Source organism: Anabrus simplex, chromosome 13 (genome assembly GCF_040414725.1).
Source record: "Anabrus simplex isolate iqAnaSimp1 chromosome 13, ASM4041472v1, whole genome shotgun sequence".
NCBI classification, from domain to species: domain Eukaryota; kingdom Metazoa; phylum Arthropoda; class Insecta; order Orthoptera; family Tettigoniidae; genus Anabrus; species Anabrus simplex.
The window spans coordinates 17,204,046-17,224,745 of record NC_090277.1 but is presented as its reverse complement, the minus strand read 5'-3'; the positions used below and the strand labels follow the sequence as shown (position 1 = coordinate 17,224,745).

At 41.0% G+C, this 20,700-nt stretch overlaps 1 protein-coding gene across 2 annotated transcripts in view; it reads right to left on the bottom strand.

Annotated features, from left to right (window-relative positions):
- LOC136884851 (queuosine-tRNA galactosyltransferase) overlaps nucleotides 1–20,700 on the bottom strand; it is a 99,535-nt gene that overhangs the window by 56,332 nt on the left and 22,503 nt on the right. For both annotated transcript variants that reach the window (XM_068230009.1, XM_068230010.1), the window contains exons 4-5: nucleotides 15,717–15,782; nucleotides 12,730–12,893 (exon numbers count right to left, since the gene is read on the bottom strand). In XM_068230009.1, coding sequence (XP_068086110.1) covers nucleotides 12,730–12,893; nucleotides 15,717–15,782 — 230 coding nt within the window. The remainder of the gene's footprint in view (nucleotides 1–12,729; nucleotides 12,894–15,716; nucleotides 15,783–20,700) is intronic.

Sequence of the window (20,700 nt, the reverse complement as noted above, 5' to 3'; positions counted from 1 at the left end):
TTTACCCCAGTGTTCAGGAAAAACACCGGTATATAACATAGTGTTATAGATCGAGCAGAGTATGTTAATTAGGATGAGTGGGGCTTCTTTAATGTGGCGATAGGAGATATTATCTTGGCCGGGAGCGGTGTTACGTTTGTGACGTAGAAAGTTTTGTATTTCTTGAGGTGTGATTGGAGCATTAAGTGGATGGTTATAGTCTACTTCTCGAAAGTGATTGAAGGAGGGTTGGAGATGAGTGAGATCTGGGTTATTATACTGTATTATTGTAGGTTTTTCTGGATGTCTGCATTGTGGGGGAGAAAAGACTTGAGAATAATGGTCGGCAAAAACGTCTGCTTTTTCTTTATCTGTAGTAGGAGGGTTAGGAGCGACGTGTATAGGATACTGATGGTTATGAATTTCATGTTTTTGGTCCGTATTGAACTGAGAATAATATATAAGTAATAATAATAATAACGTAAACGTTTCCACCTTTTCAATACTATAATATATTCACAAAATTACAAAATTATACGGTACTAGTTTCGACCCATCTAGGGGTCATCATCAGCCGTATTGGAGCAAAGATCATTTGTGGCGAAATCCTTGACTGTATAATTTTGTAATTTTGTGAATATATTATAGTATTGAAAAGGTGGAAACGTTTACGTTACTATTATTATTACTTATATATTATTGTGTATAGGATAGGTGGGTCGTGATTTATGTGTTTTAGTTAGTCTTCGAAATGTAGTCCAGAATTTGTTAGAGTCATGCATATCAGATAATTCTGAACATGCAGTAGTCCATAGTTTTTGTTTTATTGCTTTGATGTACGAACATGCATGTCTTAGTGTTCTTCTGTGTTCTCGTAAAGTCGTATTGTCGCGAGTACGTAAATAGGAGTTGTACAGTTCGTGGGCTAGTTTTAGTAATGATAGTGCTTTGGGGGATTGGGGGTTTGGTAGGATGGTAGGAATGTCTCGGAATGTGTCTTTGGTCAGCTGTTATTATTACTTGCTCTACTAGACTAATTAGTGCGTGTAGGTTCGGGATTGAGGTAGGTGGGGGGGAGTGCTGGAGCAGTTCTGTTATTGTTTGGCGGTATTGTTGCCAGTCGGTTTGAAAATAACGTCTGGTGGGAGGAGGGCGGGAATATTGGTTACGTAATGTATAGGATATGTTTGGGATGGTGATTATCGCTGGTGCGTGGTCAGAATCTATACATAGTCCTTTTTCTGTTACTGGGTTAGTGGAGAGTGAGGGTGATAAGATAAGCATGTCGGGAGTGGAGTTGGAAATAGGACGGGTGTGGAAGGGGAAGGGAATCTGTACTCCCCGGATTTGCGAGATAACTGTATTAAAGTCATTAGATTGTGTTACATTATAAGAATTAATATTAATGTCGGCTATAAATATGTAATTATGAAAAGTTGAGTCTATGTATTTAATGAAATCTACTGGTGGAGGTGATCTGGGTGTAAGGTACATTGTTACTATTGCTATAGTGGTATTGTTTGGAAGATATGTTTCTATTATTAGGTATTCTGAAAAGTTATTCGCAAAATTATAAGAGAAAGATTTAGTTGTTATATGTTTTCTGATTCCTATGGCTACTCCTCCACGAGCTTGTCCTGGTCTGTCTGCTCTGTGGAGATGGAATAGCTTAAAGTGTGGACTTTGTTTTGGAGTTAGGAATGTTTCATTTAAGATGAAAATATCCGGGTCGTACAGCGAGAGGGAATTGTCCAGTAGGGCACGGCTGGTGTTTAGAGAGCCGATATTAGTATAGTATAATTTGACCATTAATTAATTATTGGGACAGCGTTCAAGGGAAAAAATGCATAATGCATCTTATTCCCCGAGTACGCTATATCCACGCGAGTGTTAAACACCAGTCGCACTGCTAGCTGGACTTGGGATAGGATATGGGGGCGGTTAAAGGGGAGGACGTTCTGTAACACCATACTTATGAATCGTATGATGTTCTCAGTACTGGGGGAGGGGAGATCTTGGGAGATAACTGGGACTACTGATTCTGGTTGGGTTGGGTCTGGAGCTGGGCGGGCTTTACACTTGTAGGAGAAAGTTGGGTGGGGGAGGTTACAATTTACACATTTCGGAGACGACTTATTACTACAATTTTGAGTGGGATGCTCCTGTCCACAAATAGCACGTACCTCTGGGTGCACGCAAGGGGTGCCTGGTGCGAGGTCGTACCTCTGGCAACGATCACACCTGATCTTCTGGGGTGGTGAGGATCTTGAGGGCTTCACTCGGTGCCTGCGACGGTAGACGACGGCGCTGTCCCGCAGTAGGCCATCCAGCGTGTTGATGTCCCTGGATAGTATCTGGATCAGGGAAGTTGGACCTTGGTTGTTTCGGATCCTGATGACCTTGTAGATCTGATGACCCTCTTGTTGCAGCTGGGCGGCGATCTCATCCTCCGTCCAGTCCCGTTCCACTTGGTAGGCCACCACTGATAGGATAGGTGAGGGGCAAGAGGGAGGCGCTCGCCTGGTTGGAGCCTGTTGAGTGATGTTAGCTGTCCTCGCGTGCTTTCCGAATTGATGCACTCCAATGGCTGTAGTTAGATGTTGGTAAAACGGCTTCGATGTTTTAATATTGAAATAGCCGTCCCGTGTTCTCTGTATTTCGATTTCATAGCTGGCATGGTTTGGGGTGAACCTTGTAATGATTTTGTATAAGGCTCGTGTGTTGGCCTTATCTAGGTCGATATGCATTAGCTTGACGACGTAGAAGTTTGGTGGTGGCATGGGCACCGTGGTCACAACACTTCGTTGCCTGATGGAGGGTGCCAGCGCAGGGTTCTTAGCCGCTTGGGCGTAGCTCCTTACGTTGGTTGGCATGAAGTCCAGGGTTTGCTGCGGCGATCTCGGAGGCATATGGAAAGGCGCTATGATGTTGGCTTCTTCTTCTTCTTCTATTTCCAATCTTAGTGGTCGGATGCCGGAGCCTGGAGAGCCCAGTGGGGTCAGGTTTTGTACCACTGAGCTCGGCGAAGTGTAGGTTGAACCTGATGTCAGCGTCTCTGAGTCGAATGATGAATTTAATTTGCATCGTCTTTTCCGTTCTGATGTTGGTGAGGGCAAGGATGTGTTTTCCCTGCGCCGTGCCATTTTCGTTGTTTCAGATTCCATTTCTTCTAAGCCGTTAGGCGATAACGGTGGTGGTGAATTACTCATTGTTGCCACCTGGTTTGAATTTGAATTTGAAAATTTGACGTTATGTACTTCTTCTTCTACTTCTTCCACCTGCTGGTTGAGATTTGAATTAGTTGATCTTCTTGGACTTGATTGCAGCGACATCTAGCGGTACCGACAGGAAGTGACCGTGGAGGCCACTGCATAGGCTACTTGAAGCCACCAGCAGTGCCAATGCACTATGAGAGCTATGTCTCATTTTCAAAAATTGATGCCTGCCTGGCCATCAAATGATGTAGATGTTGATTCCCATAGGGAACCTAAAATATTTGTCCCGAATGAGTAAATTTATAATATCAATATAATGGTCCGTTATTGGACATTATAAATTTTCCAGCTAACTCATTCTTGGTTGCCTGCGTTTCGCCCTCGTGTGCTAAGTTAGGCTCGTCAGTTGGGACTTAGCACACCACCCAAGACGCAAGGCTACTGCATACCGTGGAGGCCACTGCATAGGCTACTTGAAGCCACCGGCAGTGCCAATGCACTATGAGAGCTATGTCTCATTTCCAAAAATTGATGCCTGCCTGGCCATCAAATGATGTAGATGTTGATTCCCATAGTGCGTCTTGGGTGGTGTGCTAAGTCCCAACTGACGAGCCTAACTTAGCACACGAGGGCGAAATGCAGGCAACCAAGAATGAGTTAGCTGGAAAATTTATAATGTCCAATAACGGACCATTATATTGGTATTATAAATTTACTCATTCGGGACAAATATTTTAGGTTCCCTATGGGAATCAACATCTACATCATGTTAAATGTTGATCGTTGCTGATTTCCATTTCAGTTTCTTGTTTGTCCTTTTTCACCCCCTGTGCTGTAGTTCCTCACTATCACTCCGGCCAAGCGAGAACTACGGTGGCTGGCCATTTCCGCTGTACAGGATACTTCCTGTTCTCACATTTGTTCAGTACAGCGACTTCCAGCACAACAGCTGCTTCTGCCCTCTCATTTACGTCCCACTGCACAGCACTTACTGTGCACGCGTGAAATCTTTTAAACGTATAATAATCAAACAAGGGCATTTATTACAGTACAAAAATAGATCATTATCAAAGAAGTTCATAAAAATAATTTCTAAAAAAAGGGAAATTTACCCCCAAGATATAAATTTCCACATTACTACAGATTCAGTCTGAAATATTAGTTTAAAGTCCACTTTCTCACGTCTCAACTGGACACGGATTAGTCTGCCTAAAACAAAAAAGGAGAAGAAACAATGGAAGATTGATTGGGGGAGAAGAACAGACTTGTTTTTCCAGTATTTCTACGTTCTTTTAAAAACGTCTGTGACGTTCTTCTGAATTATACTATTAGTATTTCTTTCTGACCTTAAATAATAAATGTTGTTTACTTGTTTTTTAAAAATGTTATTTGCTTTACGTCCCACTAACTATTTTTTTTTTTTACGGTTTTTGGAGATGCTGGGGTGCCAGAATTTTGTCCCACAGGAATTCTTTTACATGCAGTAAATTTACCTACACGAGGCTGATGTATTTGAGCCAGGATCAAACCTGCCAAGTTGGGGTCAGAAAGCCACTAAGCCACTCAGCCCGGGTTTCCGATCTTCAGTTGGGTTACAAACCAAGGACCTCCACTGTCCTCTCTTAGCTATGCTCTCCTCCTCTTCTATCGCGGTGTTGCGGTCGCATCATGTGTCCTGTAGTTCCGTTCTTGTCTCTATTCTCATTTCGTACCTGCTGCATATTCACTGTTCTGTATCATAGAATACAATAAACTCAAAAGGAGTTCCACCGTGCTCAATAGCAATCAGATTCCAAAAACCTTTAACATATCAACAATACAAATTACAAAAATTTTGTACATGTTTCGTTCTTGTTTATAGGACATCTTCATCGATACACGATTAAGAAATGTTTTTTCTTTAACATCGGACATTGCAATGAAAATTCCTCCCTGTTTGTCTCATATAACTTGAATTACAATTGTTATACTCTAACTTGTAAACGTCCTAACTTAGAGAATTTATTATTTTTGTTAATGGTGTGTGTATCGGTATTATAAAAAGTGTTTGTCTTTTAATTTTAAGTGATATGTTGAAATTCTGCCTTCTGAACGCGTCATGGGTGCTGAAATGCAATGGAAATGCAGAGACATGCTGAAAATGATGCCAATGGTCACCCCAGTGCGCACTCTACCTGGGTGTTCTAGGAGAACTGCTGTGAGTAGGCTGTCCTCAGAGAGAGGTATTTTACATTAAGCATCATAACACCGTGGGATCTTTATTAGCGGATAGTCTCAAAGAAAAAGGACTTGACGTTCATGAAGAAGTCCACTGTGTAGCAGAAGGTGGAAGTAACCGTCGTTTTGATATAATTATCATCAACCGGACACAAAACAAAGCAGAAATCATTGATCCTACGATAAGTTTTGAAGACTGTCTATGTCATCTGGCTGGGAAATACAAAGAAAAACAGGATCTGTATGCACCAATAATAACCTAAGAACCTATGAGTTATTTTGTGTCCTTTTGGCAATGATGTATTCGTATCAGAACGAATAAAAAACTAATAATTATTATTAATCAATCAATCACTACTAATCTGCATTTAGGGCAGTCACCCAGGTGCCAAATTCCCTATCTGTTGTTTTCCTAGCCGGCTCCATAGGCCCAGGATTCGATTCCCGACCAGGTCAGGAATTTTTACCTGGACCTGAGGGCTGGTTCGAGGTCCACTCAGCCTACATGATTAGAATTGAGGAGCTATCTGATGGTGAGATAGCGACCCCGGTCTAGAAAGGCCGAGAGGATTCGTCGTGCTGACCACATGACACCTTGGGCTGAGCAGCGGTCGCTTGGTAGGCTGTAGTGCCATGGGGTTTCGTTTGGTTTGCTTGTTTTCCTAGCCTTTTCTTATTTGTACATTTATTGAATATCTCCCTTGGTAAATTATTCCTAACTCCTCTTTCTCTCCAACTGTATCTTCATATTGTGATCTTTCCTACTTTTAAAGACAGCACTAAAACTTATTCGTCTACTAATGTCATATGACGCCATCTCTCCTCTGACAGCTCGGAACATACCGCTTGGTCAAGGAGCTTGTCTCCTTTCTTACAAGTCTTTCCAGCCCAAACTCTGGAAAATTTTCATAACGCTACTCTTTTGTTGCAAGTCACCCAGAACAAATCAAGCTGCTTTTCTTTGGATTTTTTCTAGTTCTTGAATGAAGTAATGCTGGTGAGGGTCCCATACTCTAGTTGGGGTCTTACCAGAGACTTATATGGCCTCTCCTTCCCATCCTTACTACAACCCCTAAACACCCTGATAACCATGTGCACAGATCAGGACAAGACACCTTCACTGTGTTCTACCGTCAGTTTGTAAACCATCGGTCGAGCTCGGCTATGCTACTGGAATCAGCTTCCAGCTCTTTTATAACAGCTTTGAAAGCAAAAGGGGCCAATACATTGACTCAAATCTTTTTGCACTTAGCTGGAAGTAAAACTGCTTTGGTTAAAAATGTTTCTTACAATTAAAGAAGTGCAATCCATAGAACGGAAGTTACGGTCATGTTGACGGTCGCGACTTGTTCTCCTTTGCCTGGAACAATGATGATGACAATATTGCATCTTCATGCTGATGTGGTTGTTGATGTCTGCTTTCCCAACTCGACTTTATCTTCCAATATTTGACTTTGAAATATACAAAAAAGTCTTTGAGTTTCTTCTAGGGATGTTCGTGATACTTTTCTGATTATTCCACAGTTATTTATTTAAGTTTCAAGTGAAAAATACAGACCAAGTGTTACACTTTCTAACAAGCCATAAACTCCCTCTTGCTGGGCCGAGTGGCTCAGACGGTTCAGAGCTGGCCTTCTGACCCGAACTTGGCAGCTTTAATCCAGGCTCAATCCAGTGGTATTGAAGGTGCTCAAATTCGCCAGCCTCATGTCGGTACAATTACTGGCACGTAAAAGAACTCCTGTGGCACTAAACTGCGGCACCTCACCATCTCCGAAAACTGTAAAAGTGGGACGTAAAGCCATTCTACATATGCTCTATGGCTTTCACTATCACTGCTGGAAGCTGAAATGCTAACACTCGAGACACTGCCTTTGTGATGATAATTCTACGAGAATGATAACCACAACGGCTGAGGCGGTCCAGTGATTACAACATTGCTGCACACTAATAGTTTAAAAATAAAACCCAGGACATTCAGACGTCTCGAGCAACTTTTTCACAACACCAGGACAATTTGTGAAAACAGACAGAAATTACTGGAAAGAAACCAAAGAAAAGCAGCATAATTTGTTCTGGCTCATTTCTCATGAAAGAGTATCGTTACAAAGTTTTGAGCTGGGAAGACTTGGGAGAAAGGAGATGAGCTGTTCGACTAAGTGGTATGTCATAGGATATAAACTTCATGGTTTGAATTGTGATCACAATAATAATTATAAAATTAATGCCGTATGTTCTACCTTTTCAATACTATATTATGCAATATAATTGAAATACATTACTAAACTAGGGACTAGTTTCGGCCTTGGCTGGCCATCAGCCTTAATGAAATACGTCTAATAACTAAACAGATGTAAAAACACACAATTGACATCAAAACTAATTTACAAACACACAATTAACATTAAAATCTGGAATGAACTAAGTGTAAAATCTGAAAAATAAATCAGGTTCTAAATTCTTAGCATCTGGAGTATGCTCAGACTCTTTCTTGCACCAATATTCATAGAATTGTTAGTTCCAACACTGCTAACCATTACAGAGCTTAAATTGTTTATTTACACCTTCTGCCCTTGCTTAGTCAGCCATCTTTAGAGCGGCGTTTTCGTTGCTACACGTCCGTAGGTTTAACCTCATATTACCCTACACGTGACCCCTAGGTGGTGCTAAGAGAGCAGCAACTTTGGCTGCTGGACCCAAAGCTCTGCTTTGTGGATATCCCAGCAATTCAGAGGATTCATCAACTCAATATGAGAAAAATGATTAAAATCGTAAATGGCTCTTTTCAGAGCCCCACTGAAAATCATGATCCTACTCTAAACATTCTGCAGCTCAATATCGAAGGAGCAAGTCGACCAAAAAGTGACTATCTAACAAAAATACTGACTAACCACAAGGTGGATATTGTTCTACTGCAAGAGACCCATTGTGAAAACCAGGACCAGCTTTATGCCAGATGTAAGGTTCCCGGATACAATCTGCTCAATGCAACGTTTCATAAACAGTACGGAACAGCAACATATGTAAAAAATTATATAGAGGAAGCTGAAAGTAATAAGCACAAATACTGATAACAACATGTTTTGCTCTAAAACAAAGATTGCAAATACAGAAATTGTAAATATCTACAAACCACCTTGTCAACCTTGGAGCCTAAACAAGACCATCCTGAATATACAGCACCCAGCCGAAATCCTTGGAGATTTTAACAGTCAGAACACTAAATGGGGTTATAACTATACCAACAAAGAGGGACAAGATGTGCCTGAATGGGCTGATGCCGAAGATCTTTTTCTATTGTTTGATGCCAAAGAAAAGGGCTCCTTCCACTCTACCAGATGGAATAAGGACTATAACCCTGATCTGTGTTTTGTATCAAAAGACTCTCTTGGAAGACCTCTACACTGTACTAGGAAAATTCTGAACAACTTTCCCCGAAGCCAACACAGACCAGTGCTTGTCAAAGTCGGCCTGGAAATACCTGCCATCAGATCAGCCCCACTTCTCCGCTGGAATTTTTCCAAAGCCAACTGGTTTAAATTCACCAGCAAACTGGAACATAATGTACAGTGGATTCCTCCTACAACAGGAAATTACAAGCGCTTTGTCAAACTAACATCCGCCATCGCGAAAAAGCATATCCCAAGAGGATACAGGAAGGATTATATTCCTGGATGGAACCCAAAATGCAAAGAGCTATACGAGGAATATATGCTCAGCAGTGACCCTGAAATTGCAGATGAACTGATTCAATCTCTAGATTCATCTAGAAAAGGAAAATGGTTCAATCTCATGGAAAATACGAGTTTTCAACATTCCAGTCGAAAAGCATGGTCACTTCTAACGAAACTTGGCAACGGCACTCCTAAATTCGGTCCCAAGAGCTCTAAGATAAAACCAAACGAGGTGGCAAACAGATTAGTTAGCCTGACAAGAAAACCTGTCGGCACAAAGAAGAAAGAGTCAAAAAGAATTCAACAAGAGCTAAAATCGAGGATAACCCAGGCCAAAGCAGTCTCTCAGTTTTCCTCTGATTTCACAGCTGCTGACATCTCAACTGCGCTAAAAGAAATAAAGTCAGGAAAAGCAGCCGGATTGGATGGAATATACCCCGAACAACCGAATGGCTTGCCAAATTTTACAGCAATATCTTACATGTTGGACAACTACCATCAATACTCAAAAGAACAAAAATAGTAGCAATCCTTAAACCAGGGAAAAGTGGAGACAGTGCAGAAGATTACAGACCCATAGCCCTTTTAAGTGTCTGCTACAAACTACTGGAGAGAGTAATATACAATAGAATCTCAGCCAAAATCTTAGAGCACATACCACTTGAACAAGCTGGCTTCAGACCAAGCCGCAGTTGTACCGACCAGGTGTTAGCCCTAACCACCCATATTGAGAGAGGATTTCAAGATCGAAAGAAGACCGTAGCAGTGTTCGTGGATCTGTCATCAGCTTATGACACAGTCTGGAGAAAAGAAATGATCCTCAAATTCCTGAAGTTAATCCCTTGTAAGACGCTTGCCACCCTGCTGAATAATATGTTGGCTAATAGAATGACTGAAGTACATCTACACGGCAACATAAGTAAAACTTACAAACTGAGTGACGGATTACCACAGAGATCGGTACTGGCCCCATTGCTCTTCAACGTATATACAGCAGATCTACCTTCTACTAATGCTGACGACATCTGTTTGGCAGCCCAGTCTGGTGATTTTTCTGGAGCAGAACCACACTCACAAAAGATCTCTGCAGAATTGATAATTATTTTAAAACCTGGTGACTGAAACCAAACATAACAAAAACAGAGGTCAGCTGCTTTCATTTGAGCAACAGACAAACCAATTATGTCCCTCAGGTTCAATTCAGAGGTCATATACTGAAGTTCAATCCTCATCCAAAATATCTAGGCATTACCTTGGATTGATCCTTGACTTACAGCGAACATGTACGCAAAACATATGCCAAGATCAAAACCCGCAATAACATCCTGCACAAACTCACAGGAACAAGCTGGGGCCCATCTGCATCCACCCTCCGAACTACAGCACTTGCGTTAGTATACCCAGTAGCTGAATACTGCTGCCCAGTATGGCTCAACAGTGCCCATACAAAGAAGATAGACACTCAGTTAAACGATACAATGAGGACTATATCAGGAACCATCCAATCCACACCTTTGGATTGGTTACCAGTTCTTTCAAATATTCCACCTCCTCATCTCTGAAGACAAATGGCACTGAAGAAAGAATGGGTTAAATGCTGTGACAATCCTCTTCTACCAATACATCAAGACTGCCTACGTGAAGATCTCAGGCTGAAATCTAGGAACCCTTCTTGGTTACTAGGAAAGAGGCTAGCCCAAGATGAATTTCATACTAACACTGCCTGGCGCGATGGGTGGGCAGCTTCAAACCCTGACAGATTAGGTCTAATTTTGGATCCAGTTATGCAACCTCCTGGTTTCAATTTACCCAGAAAAATCTGGTCATCACTTAATCGGATCAGAACTCAACATGGCAGATGCAACTTCTGGAAACACAAGTGGAAGATTAGCAGCGACCCTTATTGCGACTGCTCTGACGTGCCTCAGACCGTTCAACATATCGTCACAGAGTGCTCACTCTGTAGATTCAGTGGGACAATAAAGGACATCCACGAGGCCAGTGATGAAGCTGTGAGTTGGATAACAAAACTGAACATTCAGCTTTAGCAGCAATGCAGATATTAATGAGCTCAAATGTATAAATATTGTTTGTTTATTACGTACTTGTTCTGTGTGTATAGATGAAACTGTTTTTTGTGTAATTGTACATATTTGTAAATAACCAAATTGTAACAATGTATCCTCATGCCATATGAAATATATATATATATTACAATTTCAACTGCAGAACTGGAACAGGTAAATGTTGATTCTGTAGTCAGATCATCAATCACCAAATCTACGTGAGTGGTGTCTGCAGTATGCAAGCCATTGGATGCCACTGTAAATAACCACCAGCTGACGCAGAACTGCTAGATGGTATTTCCACACTGACAACTGTAAATAAAATGACAATGTCCAACAGCATTTCAGCATGTTTTTAACTAGCACTATGGGAACATTTCATTTTATTTACATTGGTCGATGTGGAAACGCCATCTAGCAGTTCTGCGTCAGCTGGTGGTTATTTACAGTGGCATCCAATGGCTTGTATACTGCTAACACCACTCACGTAGATTTGGTGATTGATGATCTGACTACAGAATCAACATTTACCTGTTCCAGTTTTGCAGTTGAAATTGTAATGCTTAGCAGTGATGGAGTAACAATTATGAATATTGGAGCAAGAAAGCTGGTTTTTTTTTTTTTTTGCTATTTTGCTTTACGTTGCACCGACGCAGATAGGTCTTATGGCGACGATGCAACGGGAACGGCCTAGGAATGAGAAGGAAGCGGTCGTGGTACAGCCCCAGCATTTGCCTGGTGTGAAAATGGGAAACCACGGAAAACCATCTTCAGGGTTACCAACAGTGGGATTCGAACCCACTATCCCCCGGATGCAAGCTCACAGCTGCGCGCTCCTAACCTCATGGCCAACGCACCTGGTGGTGCAAGAAAGAGTCTGGATGATGAGCATACTCGAGATGCGAAGAATTTAGAGCCTAATTTATTTTTCAAATTTTACACTTAGTTCACCCCCGATTTTAATGTTAATTGTGTGTTTGTACATTAGTTTTCATGTCAATTATGTGTTTTTACATTAGTTTAGTTAAGTTTATTAGATGTACTACATTACGGCTGAAGATGGCCAGCCAAGGCTGAAACTAGTCCCTAGTTTAGTAATGTAATTCATTAATATTGCATAATATAGTATTGAAAAGGTGGACCAAACAACATTAATTTTATAATTATTATTGTAAGTGTTATGTTCCAAGCTTTCAGTAGGCAGATTGCAGGGAGCTCGAGCGGAGTTTTTAAAAGTAGGTGAGATAAAGTTGGATTTTAAGAGGACAAATTAGGGCAGATATTCATTTATGGGAAGGAGAGTTAGGGATTGGAATAACTTACCAAGAGAGATGTTCGATAAATTTCTAGATTCTTAGAAATCATTTAAGGAAAGAAATGAGAGGGAATGTGCCATCTCTTAATGCAGATCAGTGATTGACTCTAAGCACTTTCTGATATTTCAGAACACTGCCTTTACCATTTTAAGTCTTCCCCTCAACATCTTGTTGACCACAGCTGCCCTCCGATAGAATTTATTTAAAAGATTGGAAATCTTTCCTCGATTGACCTACTGTAACATGTTAAAATATCTCTCACCTGTCGAACACTTGGCGATGACAAAACCAGGTGGGCATGATGACTGTAGGCCCGTGGGAGGTGTAGATCTGTTTGGTCAGCTGGTCTGGTCGCAGAGTGTTGGCCCAGCGAGTGAACCGTGTCGTAGAATCCTTGGGAATTCTCTTGAACTGGGATCCTACAATCTGATCAGGACATTCCACTTAGTGGAACGGAACAAACAAGTACAAGGGCTGTAAATAAAGTAATGGCAATAGTGTAGTCACTCACAAACTCTAATGGCGTTCTCCTTACTGCACGGAGTACAGATGCGTTTAACTTCAGAAACAGGTCAGTGACAAGGCCTCACGTCTGGTGAGTACGGAGGGTGTTTCAAGACCTCCCAATGCCACCGTTGCAATTGTTTGAGACATGACAACGTGCGTTGTCTCAGAGTACACGCCGCATAGCCGGATGCAGATGTTGCTCCAGAAATTGGGAATAGTAGTCACATGGACAGCATGTGTAAGAATAACACTCGTAGCCCTATGCCACAATCAGCATAATCTTCACCTGACTGGGTTCCTGTTGGAATATCTGTGGACGTGCCAAACGTAGGCGCCGCTTTAATTCAGGCTTGTAGGCTCGTGCCCATGTCTCATCATAGGCGACAATACGCTGCAGAAATGCATCTCCCTCACGGCGGTATCTGTCCAGGTGGATGCCAGCCAGTGAGTTGATGTGGACCCCAACGGGTCGCGGTTTTCATCAGTATATGCCACACCGTTTAATGACTGAGACCAACACGGTCTACGGAAACAAGACCACTCACGATGTTCATCTGAATGGATGGCGCGTGCAAATCCACAGTCTCATTCCGACCCGCACAAAACGCCTCGACTCATCCTGCAACCGTCCTATACGGTAATGCATTCTTGCCACAGGCTTCACGAAATCCTCGATAACATTTTTGTCACCCGCAACATCGATTTTAATCCGCATAAACTGATCACCTTTAGAGCGGTGATATCAACCCGTTTCACTTCAACTGGATGCCCGTCAAATGCACAGCGCAATGTACTCTATTTCTAATGTCTTTGTCTTACTTTCCTAGGCTGATTTCGGCATACCCTATTGCCGAAACCGATCCCAAATAAATGAATATGTGATGACTTTCTATTTCTTGTACTGAATAGGTGGATGTACACTACACACCGACAACAGCGCCACCTGACTGCTGCTTGTGCATGCAAGATCTCTGCATAAATTATGATTTCAATGTTGATTTCCCAGTTTCAGTAGCTGTAACTTTGTTTTGCACATTTCCACTTAATCAACACTTCCAGACTGTTATACAACTTTATTCTCTCTCATTTACAGAAGAACTAGTTTTGGTCTGTTGTTTAGACCATCTTCAGCTATACAATGATAAACTTAAGAACCATACATTACAAAGTATAAATAATGATAAAAACTGTATATTATAAAGTGTTGTATTTTCACAAATTTGCAGGACAATAAGAAAGATTTTATCATCATCATCATCTGCAGCAGTTCCCAAGCACATACGCCTCTCCATCATTCTTCATTTCTCTTCTCTCATTGTCATTCAGTTCTCTCGATGCTCTTCTTTACACCTTTCAGCCATCTGTCTTTCGGTCTTCCTCTAGGTCTCCTTCTTTTCAACTCCATTTCTAACATCTTTCTTGGTATCCTCTCTTCTCCCATTCTCTTAACATATCCATACCACTGCAGCCTTGTACCTCATTTACCATCTTGTGAACTCTCATTTCTTGTTAAAGCTGCTCCCCTCCTAATGTCATGCCATAATACACTTGGTTCTTGTTTCATGTCGTTACCAGCACTTCCCTCTTTTGTGCTGAGAACTTCATTCCATAAGATGACACAACTTCCTCCCATCCACTGACCTGCTCCTGCACTTCACTCTCATGGTTTCCCCATATTATCCGCGCACAGCACCACTTTCATTCTTCTCTCTCCAATGATCTGTGCTACCTTCCATCACCACTATAAATAGTAGAGGTGAGAGGGCACGTCCTTGCTTTAAACCATCCACTTCTTTCGCTTCCGACTTTAACACAGCTTTTGTTTCCATCGTATATATTTTTCACCCTTGTCACTATCTGTTCATTCACTGCTTTTACTCTCATAGCTTCCCAGATCTTGTTTCTACGGACAATGTTATACGCCTTCTCTATGTCCATGAAGGCCATCACTAGTGAACAAAAATTTTATAATGTTACACAATAGACATCTAAATTGTATTTTTTAGTTCTTGAAGACATCACCAAGAAAATGAAAGTAAACTTTATAACACAGACTTGTTATCATTGTTCATAGTTTGTAATGTATGGTTCTTGCAGCTGAAGATGGTCTAAAGAACAGACCAAAACTAGTTCTTCTGTAAATGAGAGAGAATAAAGCTGTATAACAGTCTGGAAGTGTTGATTAAGTGGAAATGTGCAAAACAAAGTTACAGCTACTGAAACTGGGAAATCAACATTGAAATTATAAATTATGCAGAGATATTGCATGCACAAGCAGCAGTCAGGTGGCGCTGTTGTTGGTGTGTAGTGTACATCCACCTATTCAGTACAAGAAATAGAAAGTCATCACATATTCATTTATTTGGGATCGGTTTCGGCAATAGGGTTGTAGGCAGAGGATCGAACCAGACGTTCACAACAAAGGATATCCAATTTCCTGCGAGTGTCTGGACTACGTTGCCACTACCTTATTCACAGTCGTCACAGTTCTTTATGAGCTTCATCGGAAGATATCTACACCTGCTGAGAACATCAGACAAAGAAACAGAATCCCAGAAGAAAACAATACTACTGGCTACAGTCATAACTCCTCTATGGCAGGAGTCAACTCCAGCACGATGGTCAGCGTGTCCCTGACCAGAGATAGCACTTCTAAAGCAAAACAAATGAATCGTACATGTCAGCACTTTCTGACGTGTTAACTTTATTGCTCCCCTGTGACTAAATGTTAGGAATACTCACAGCAAGTGGATGCTCCCTGGCCGCTGCGTGCTGAGCGAGTATTCTGTCCGGCTTCATCACGTCATCCTGCAAAACGGAGAGAACATCAGTCTTGCATGCAAAAATGGAATTAACAAGTTTCTTTTCTCCTGATTTAGTAAAGAAGAAGAAGAAGAAGAAGAAGAAGAAGAAGGAAATCATTTATCTGCTTCACAAGGCATCACACAGGCAGCATGAAGAACAAATACCACCTGTGAATGTGTCACAGCCACAACAACAGTGTGATAGGCTCAACTTTCGACGAGTAAGCAACGTACTGATGGATATGACTTAGTTTTCTCAGTAAAAGCCTTTATTTAAGCACCTAATCAATACAAAATTTTTCATTGAATAGTACTAGTTTTGGCTGATATGACAGCCATCCTCAGCTGTTCACAACAAGACACTGTTAGATAAGGATACAGTCACATTCCAAATATCTTAATAAAACAAGTCGAATGTGGTCAAATCCCAAGAAGCTAGGACCACAGATGATTGCAAAAACACACAAAATGTTCATTACAGTCTGTTAACACTTAATCAGATAAAAGGTGACGTCTGTTGGCACATGCGTATTATGAACTACACAGCTTTTTTTATACATTTCTTATGAGTGTTAAAGTGTCTTTGTCAAAAAATCTCAGTGTTGAACTTAACAGGTTACTATTCTGGTGGTTGAAACACATGAAAACATACTGTCTATTATATACTGTCATCATCATCATTTCCTCCCTTCATCCAGCTGTAGCCGGGTAGGGGCAAACATGGTTCCACTCCACTTTCTTCGGTCTTTCCACCACTCCTCCTCCAACACTGTGTCCCAGTCCAGGTTTCTTTCTATAATGCTGCGTTGGATGGTATCCTTCCATCTCAATCGTGGTCGTCCACAGCCTCTCCTTCCATGGATTTGCATTTCCATCACCTTTTTTGGCATTCTTTCATCACTCATTCGCTTTATGTGCCCAAACCATCTTAGTCGGCTCTTCTCTATTCTATCATTCATTTTTTCCACTCCAATTTCTTCCTGGATTTTCTCATTCCTTATCTTGTCTCTTCTACTCTTCTGTATCATACTCCTCAAGAACTTCATTTCGGCTGCCAGTATTCGACTCTCATTCTTCTTTGTCACTGTCCAAGTTTCTGCTCCGTAAGTTGTTATGGGTACATAATACATCTTGTACATAGTATCCTTTGCTTCCACTGGCACTTCTTTGTCCCATAACATGTTTCTTACACTATGATAGAAACAACTTCCAGCTTGAATCCTTTTACTAATCTCAGCATCCAGTCGAGCATTCTCCATTAATTCACTCCCCAGGTATTTGAACGTCTCCACTATTTCCAGGGGCTTGTCTGCAAGTCCAATCTGACCTTTCCCTTCCCTCTCCCCTATAGTCATAACAAGAGTTTTACTCTTTTCTACACTTATTTTCAATCCACATTCTTCGATCTTCCCATTCACCACATCCAACTGTTCTTGAACCTTCATGTCCTCTCCTCCCCAAATCACAATATCATCTGCAAATAACATGACGTTCATTTCTCTTCCTCGATATGCTGCTTTTGCTGTTATTATGATGTCATCCATTACTATTGTAAACATGATTGGTGATAGAACACTTCCCTGTCTCAGCCCACTAGTTATTTTGAACCAACTTGTCCTGCCAACTTGTGTTTGCATGCAACTACAACATTCCTTGTACACTGCCATGATCATTTTTATTAATCCCTGTCCAATTCCTTTTTGCACCAGACTGTCCCAAACTTTAGTCCTGGGGACACTGTCATATGCCTTTTCAATATCAATTAATGTCATCACCATATCATTCCCGTACTCCCATTGCTTTTCCATTAGTTGTCTCATAATGAAAATGGACTCTATTGTTGACCTTCCACTTCTAAAACCAAACTGATTTTCAACTCTCAACCTAATCCTACTTTCCAGTATCTTAGCAACAAGGGATATTAGAGTATTTCCCCTGTAGTTCTTCAATACTTTCTTATTGCCTTTTTTGAAAATTGGGATGATTATTCCTTTTTGCCAATCCTCAGGGACCTCCTTATTCTTCCAGACAATCCTGAGAACTCAATATGTCACTGCAGGCCTACAGCTCCAGCTGCCTTTATCATCTCCACTGAAATTTTATCCATTCCAGCAGTTTTTCCATTCTTCATCTTTCTTACTGCCATTTCAATTTCATTCATTGTAATTTATTTATCCCTTTCTTCATCAACTAATTGCCTTTTCTGGTCATCCATTGAATGACTGTCATTAGCTCTTATGTTCAGCAACTTCTGAAAATACTCTCTTCATCTATTTCTTATTTCTTCTGGCTTTGTTAATATTATGCCGCCTTCATCCTTCACAAATCTGTGTTTACTTGATCTCTCTTTTTGTTTCTTAAGGTAGCATACAATAATTTCTTGCTCCACTGCTTATCACCTCTCAATTTCTGTGTGAATAAGGCCCAGCTTTTCCTCTTTTCTTCCTTCACTAATTTCTTGGTCAAATTCTTTGCCTCCACATATTTTTCTTCTACTTTCTTCAATCTTAGATGTTTTCCATGCCATTTTCTTTTCCTTCACGTTACTCATTCCATGAGTGTGTCTCCGTCTTTCACATTTCCTGATGTTCTACCACATACCTTTTCTGTACATCCAACCAGCGCTTCCTTAAATCTTTTTCATTCATCTTCAACATTCCCCATCTCTGTCCTGGGTACCAAGGGTATTATATCCCTTTGAAATTCCTTTTTTATGATTTTCTCCTTCAACTTCCATACTTTAATTCCTTTCTCTCTTGTTAATGGGTTTTTTTTCGATCTTTCCCTCTTTCAATTTTCCTATCACAACTATATAATTTCTATGATCTCCACCAAAGGCATTTTCAGGCATAGCTGTAACATCTAAAAGGTTCTTCCAGTGTTCTTTCTCTATGATTATATAATCAATGATGGTCTTTCTTTTTCTGTCTCCGCAGCCATACCTTGTAATCTTCTGACTGTTCTTCCTAAACCAGGTGTTTCCAACAATCATTTGGTTCCTCATGCAAAAATCCACCAACAACTCGCCTTCTGGCTTTACATTTCCATATCCAAAGGACCCTACAACATCTTCCTTTCCTTGTCTTTCAATTCCAACTTGTGCGTTTAGATCTCCCATCAATAGTACTTCCTTATCTTCTATCTGTCTCTCCACTTCCTCTAAGAAGTCCTCTAGATGTTCATCTATGCAACCCATTCTCATCACCATCATCTTTGGATTTCTTTTCTAAGTATGATGGCCACTCCATTTTTTGCTTCAGGTCCTCCACTGTAATACAGCCTGTATCCTTCTTTCAGAGGAATCTCTCCTGTACCCCTCTTCTTGGTCTCACACAGCCCAAGCATGGCTATATCTTTTTCTTTCATGAAGTCAACCAGTTCTTCTGTCTTTCCCGTCAGTATCAGGACGTTTACTGTAGGGCGATACTTATGTAGCTGTTCGAAGAGTGACTTGTTTTATTATGATATTTGGCATGTCCATGTCTTGTGAACAGTTGAGGCCATTATGTATTGATTCAATGGTAAAATAAAGGCTTTTAGTAAGAAAAGTAAGTTAATAATTTTTGACATCTTGGAATTTTAACAGGTTGCATTATACTCTTGATTGCTCAGCTGCTGTGCGCATCAGGCTGCCTGCTTGTCAATTTTGACGTTCCATCTTACTCCTAGGTGGCATAGTAAACTGAATCTGGGCGTTTATGCCTCGTATCTTTTACTCACCGACATTGTACAACATGTAGCGTCAAATACATTTTTTTCTGCCCTTCAAAAATCCAAATATCTCTGCCGGGTTTGAACCCGCTATCCTGGGATCCGGACGTTGACACTCTACCACTAGGCAGCTAGTTCAAATGTCACAACATTTTTCTAAAGTGAGAAATTTTCTCAAATATTCACTATTTTTGTTTTCACCGTATACTCAGCGAGAGCTACACTGCAACATAAGAGCCGTCCCTCCCTTCATACCTGCTGTCCAGAAAAATGTTAAAACTTCCAGATCATCGGCTCTAAACTGAGGACGCATTCTGTGTTGAAATGCTTCATCTATTCTCGTGTCCCAGCCCTTGTCCCCAAAGACCTATCGGACAGATGAAATGATGACCGGTTACTAGAGTCCTATGGATCAAAATGGAAGACCATGTCACCAACATTGATGTTCTTGAGAAAGCGCATGCCAAGAGCAAAGAACCATCCACCATTGGTCATCAGCTTAGATGGACTCGCCATGTCTGTTGGATGAGTGATACCAAACTTTGTTCTGCACCAGGCCACGTGGAGCCCCCATGAGGGGCTACAAGGACCAGGGGACTGTTCCACAACGAACTTTGCAACTTTTCACTTTGCACTTTTCAATTCAGATTTTCTTCCACCATCACTTTTCAGATTTGTCTTGCAAAGTGAAAAGTTAAGAATCTTCTCACTTTTCTAGCCTTTTATGTTCCTCCATCGGTACAGAAATCTTGCAAAGAGTCGATTGCCTTTTCAACTGTTAAGTAACAAGTATCTACACTAGTTTCTTGGCGTAGAAACATGTTACGATGAGAGCTTTTATTATCATCAAGTGAGGATAGTGATGAAGAATCCAACAAGAGAATGTACAAAAACAGCATTAATTTTCATAACCTCACTTCGACAGAATTTCGCGACTGTTTTCATGTTACCCCAAAACAACCTGACTATATTCTTTAAAAGATTGGTCATTTATTGAAACCTGAAGCAAAAAAGAAGTCAATCACTTTTGGAAGAAGAACAAATTCTTACATGCTTACACTGGTGAGGAAATGGTGCCCAGTTGCACAGTGTAGCAGCAATGCATGGGATATCAAAATCAACTATTTGCAGAACTTTTACTAAAGTTGTAGATGCTATGTAATATTTCCTAACATAGTACGCTGGCCTGATAATCCACATAACATGGCAAA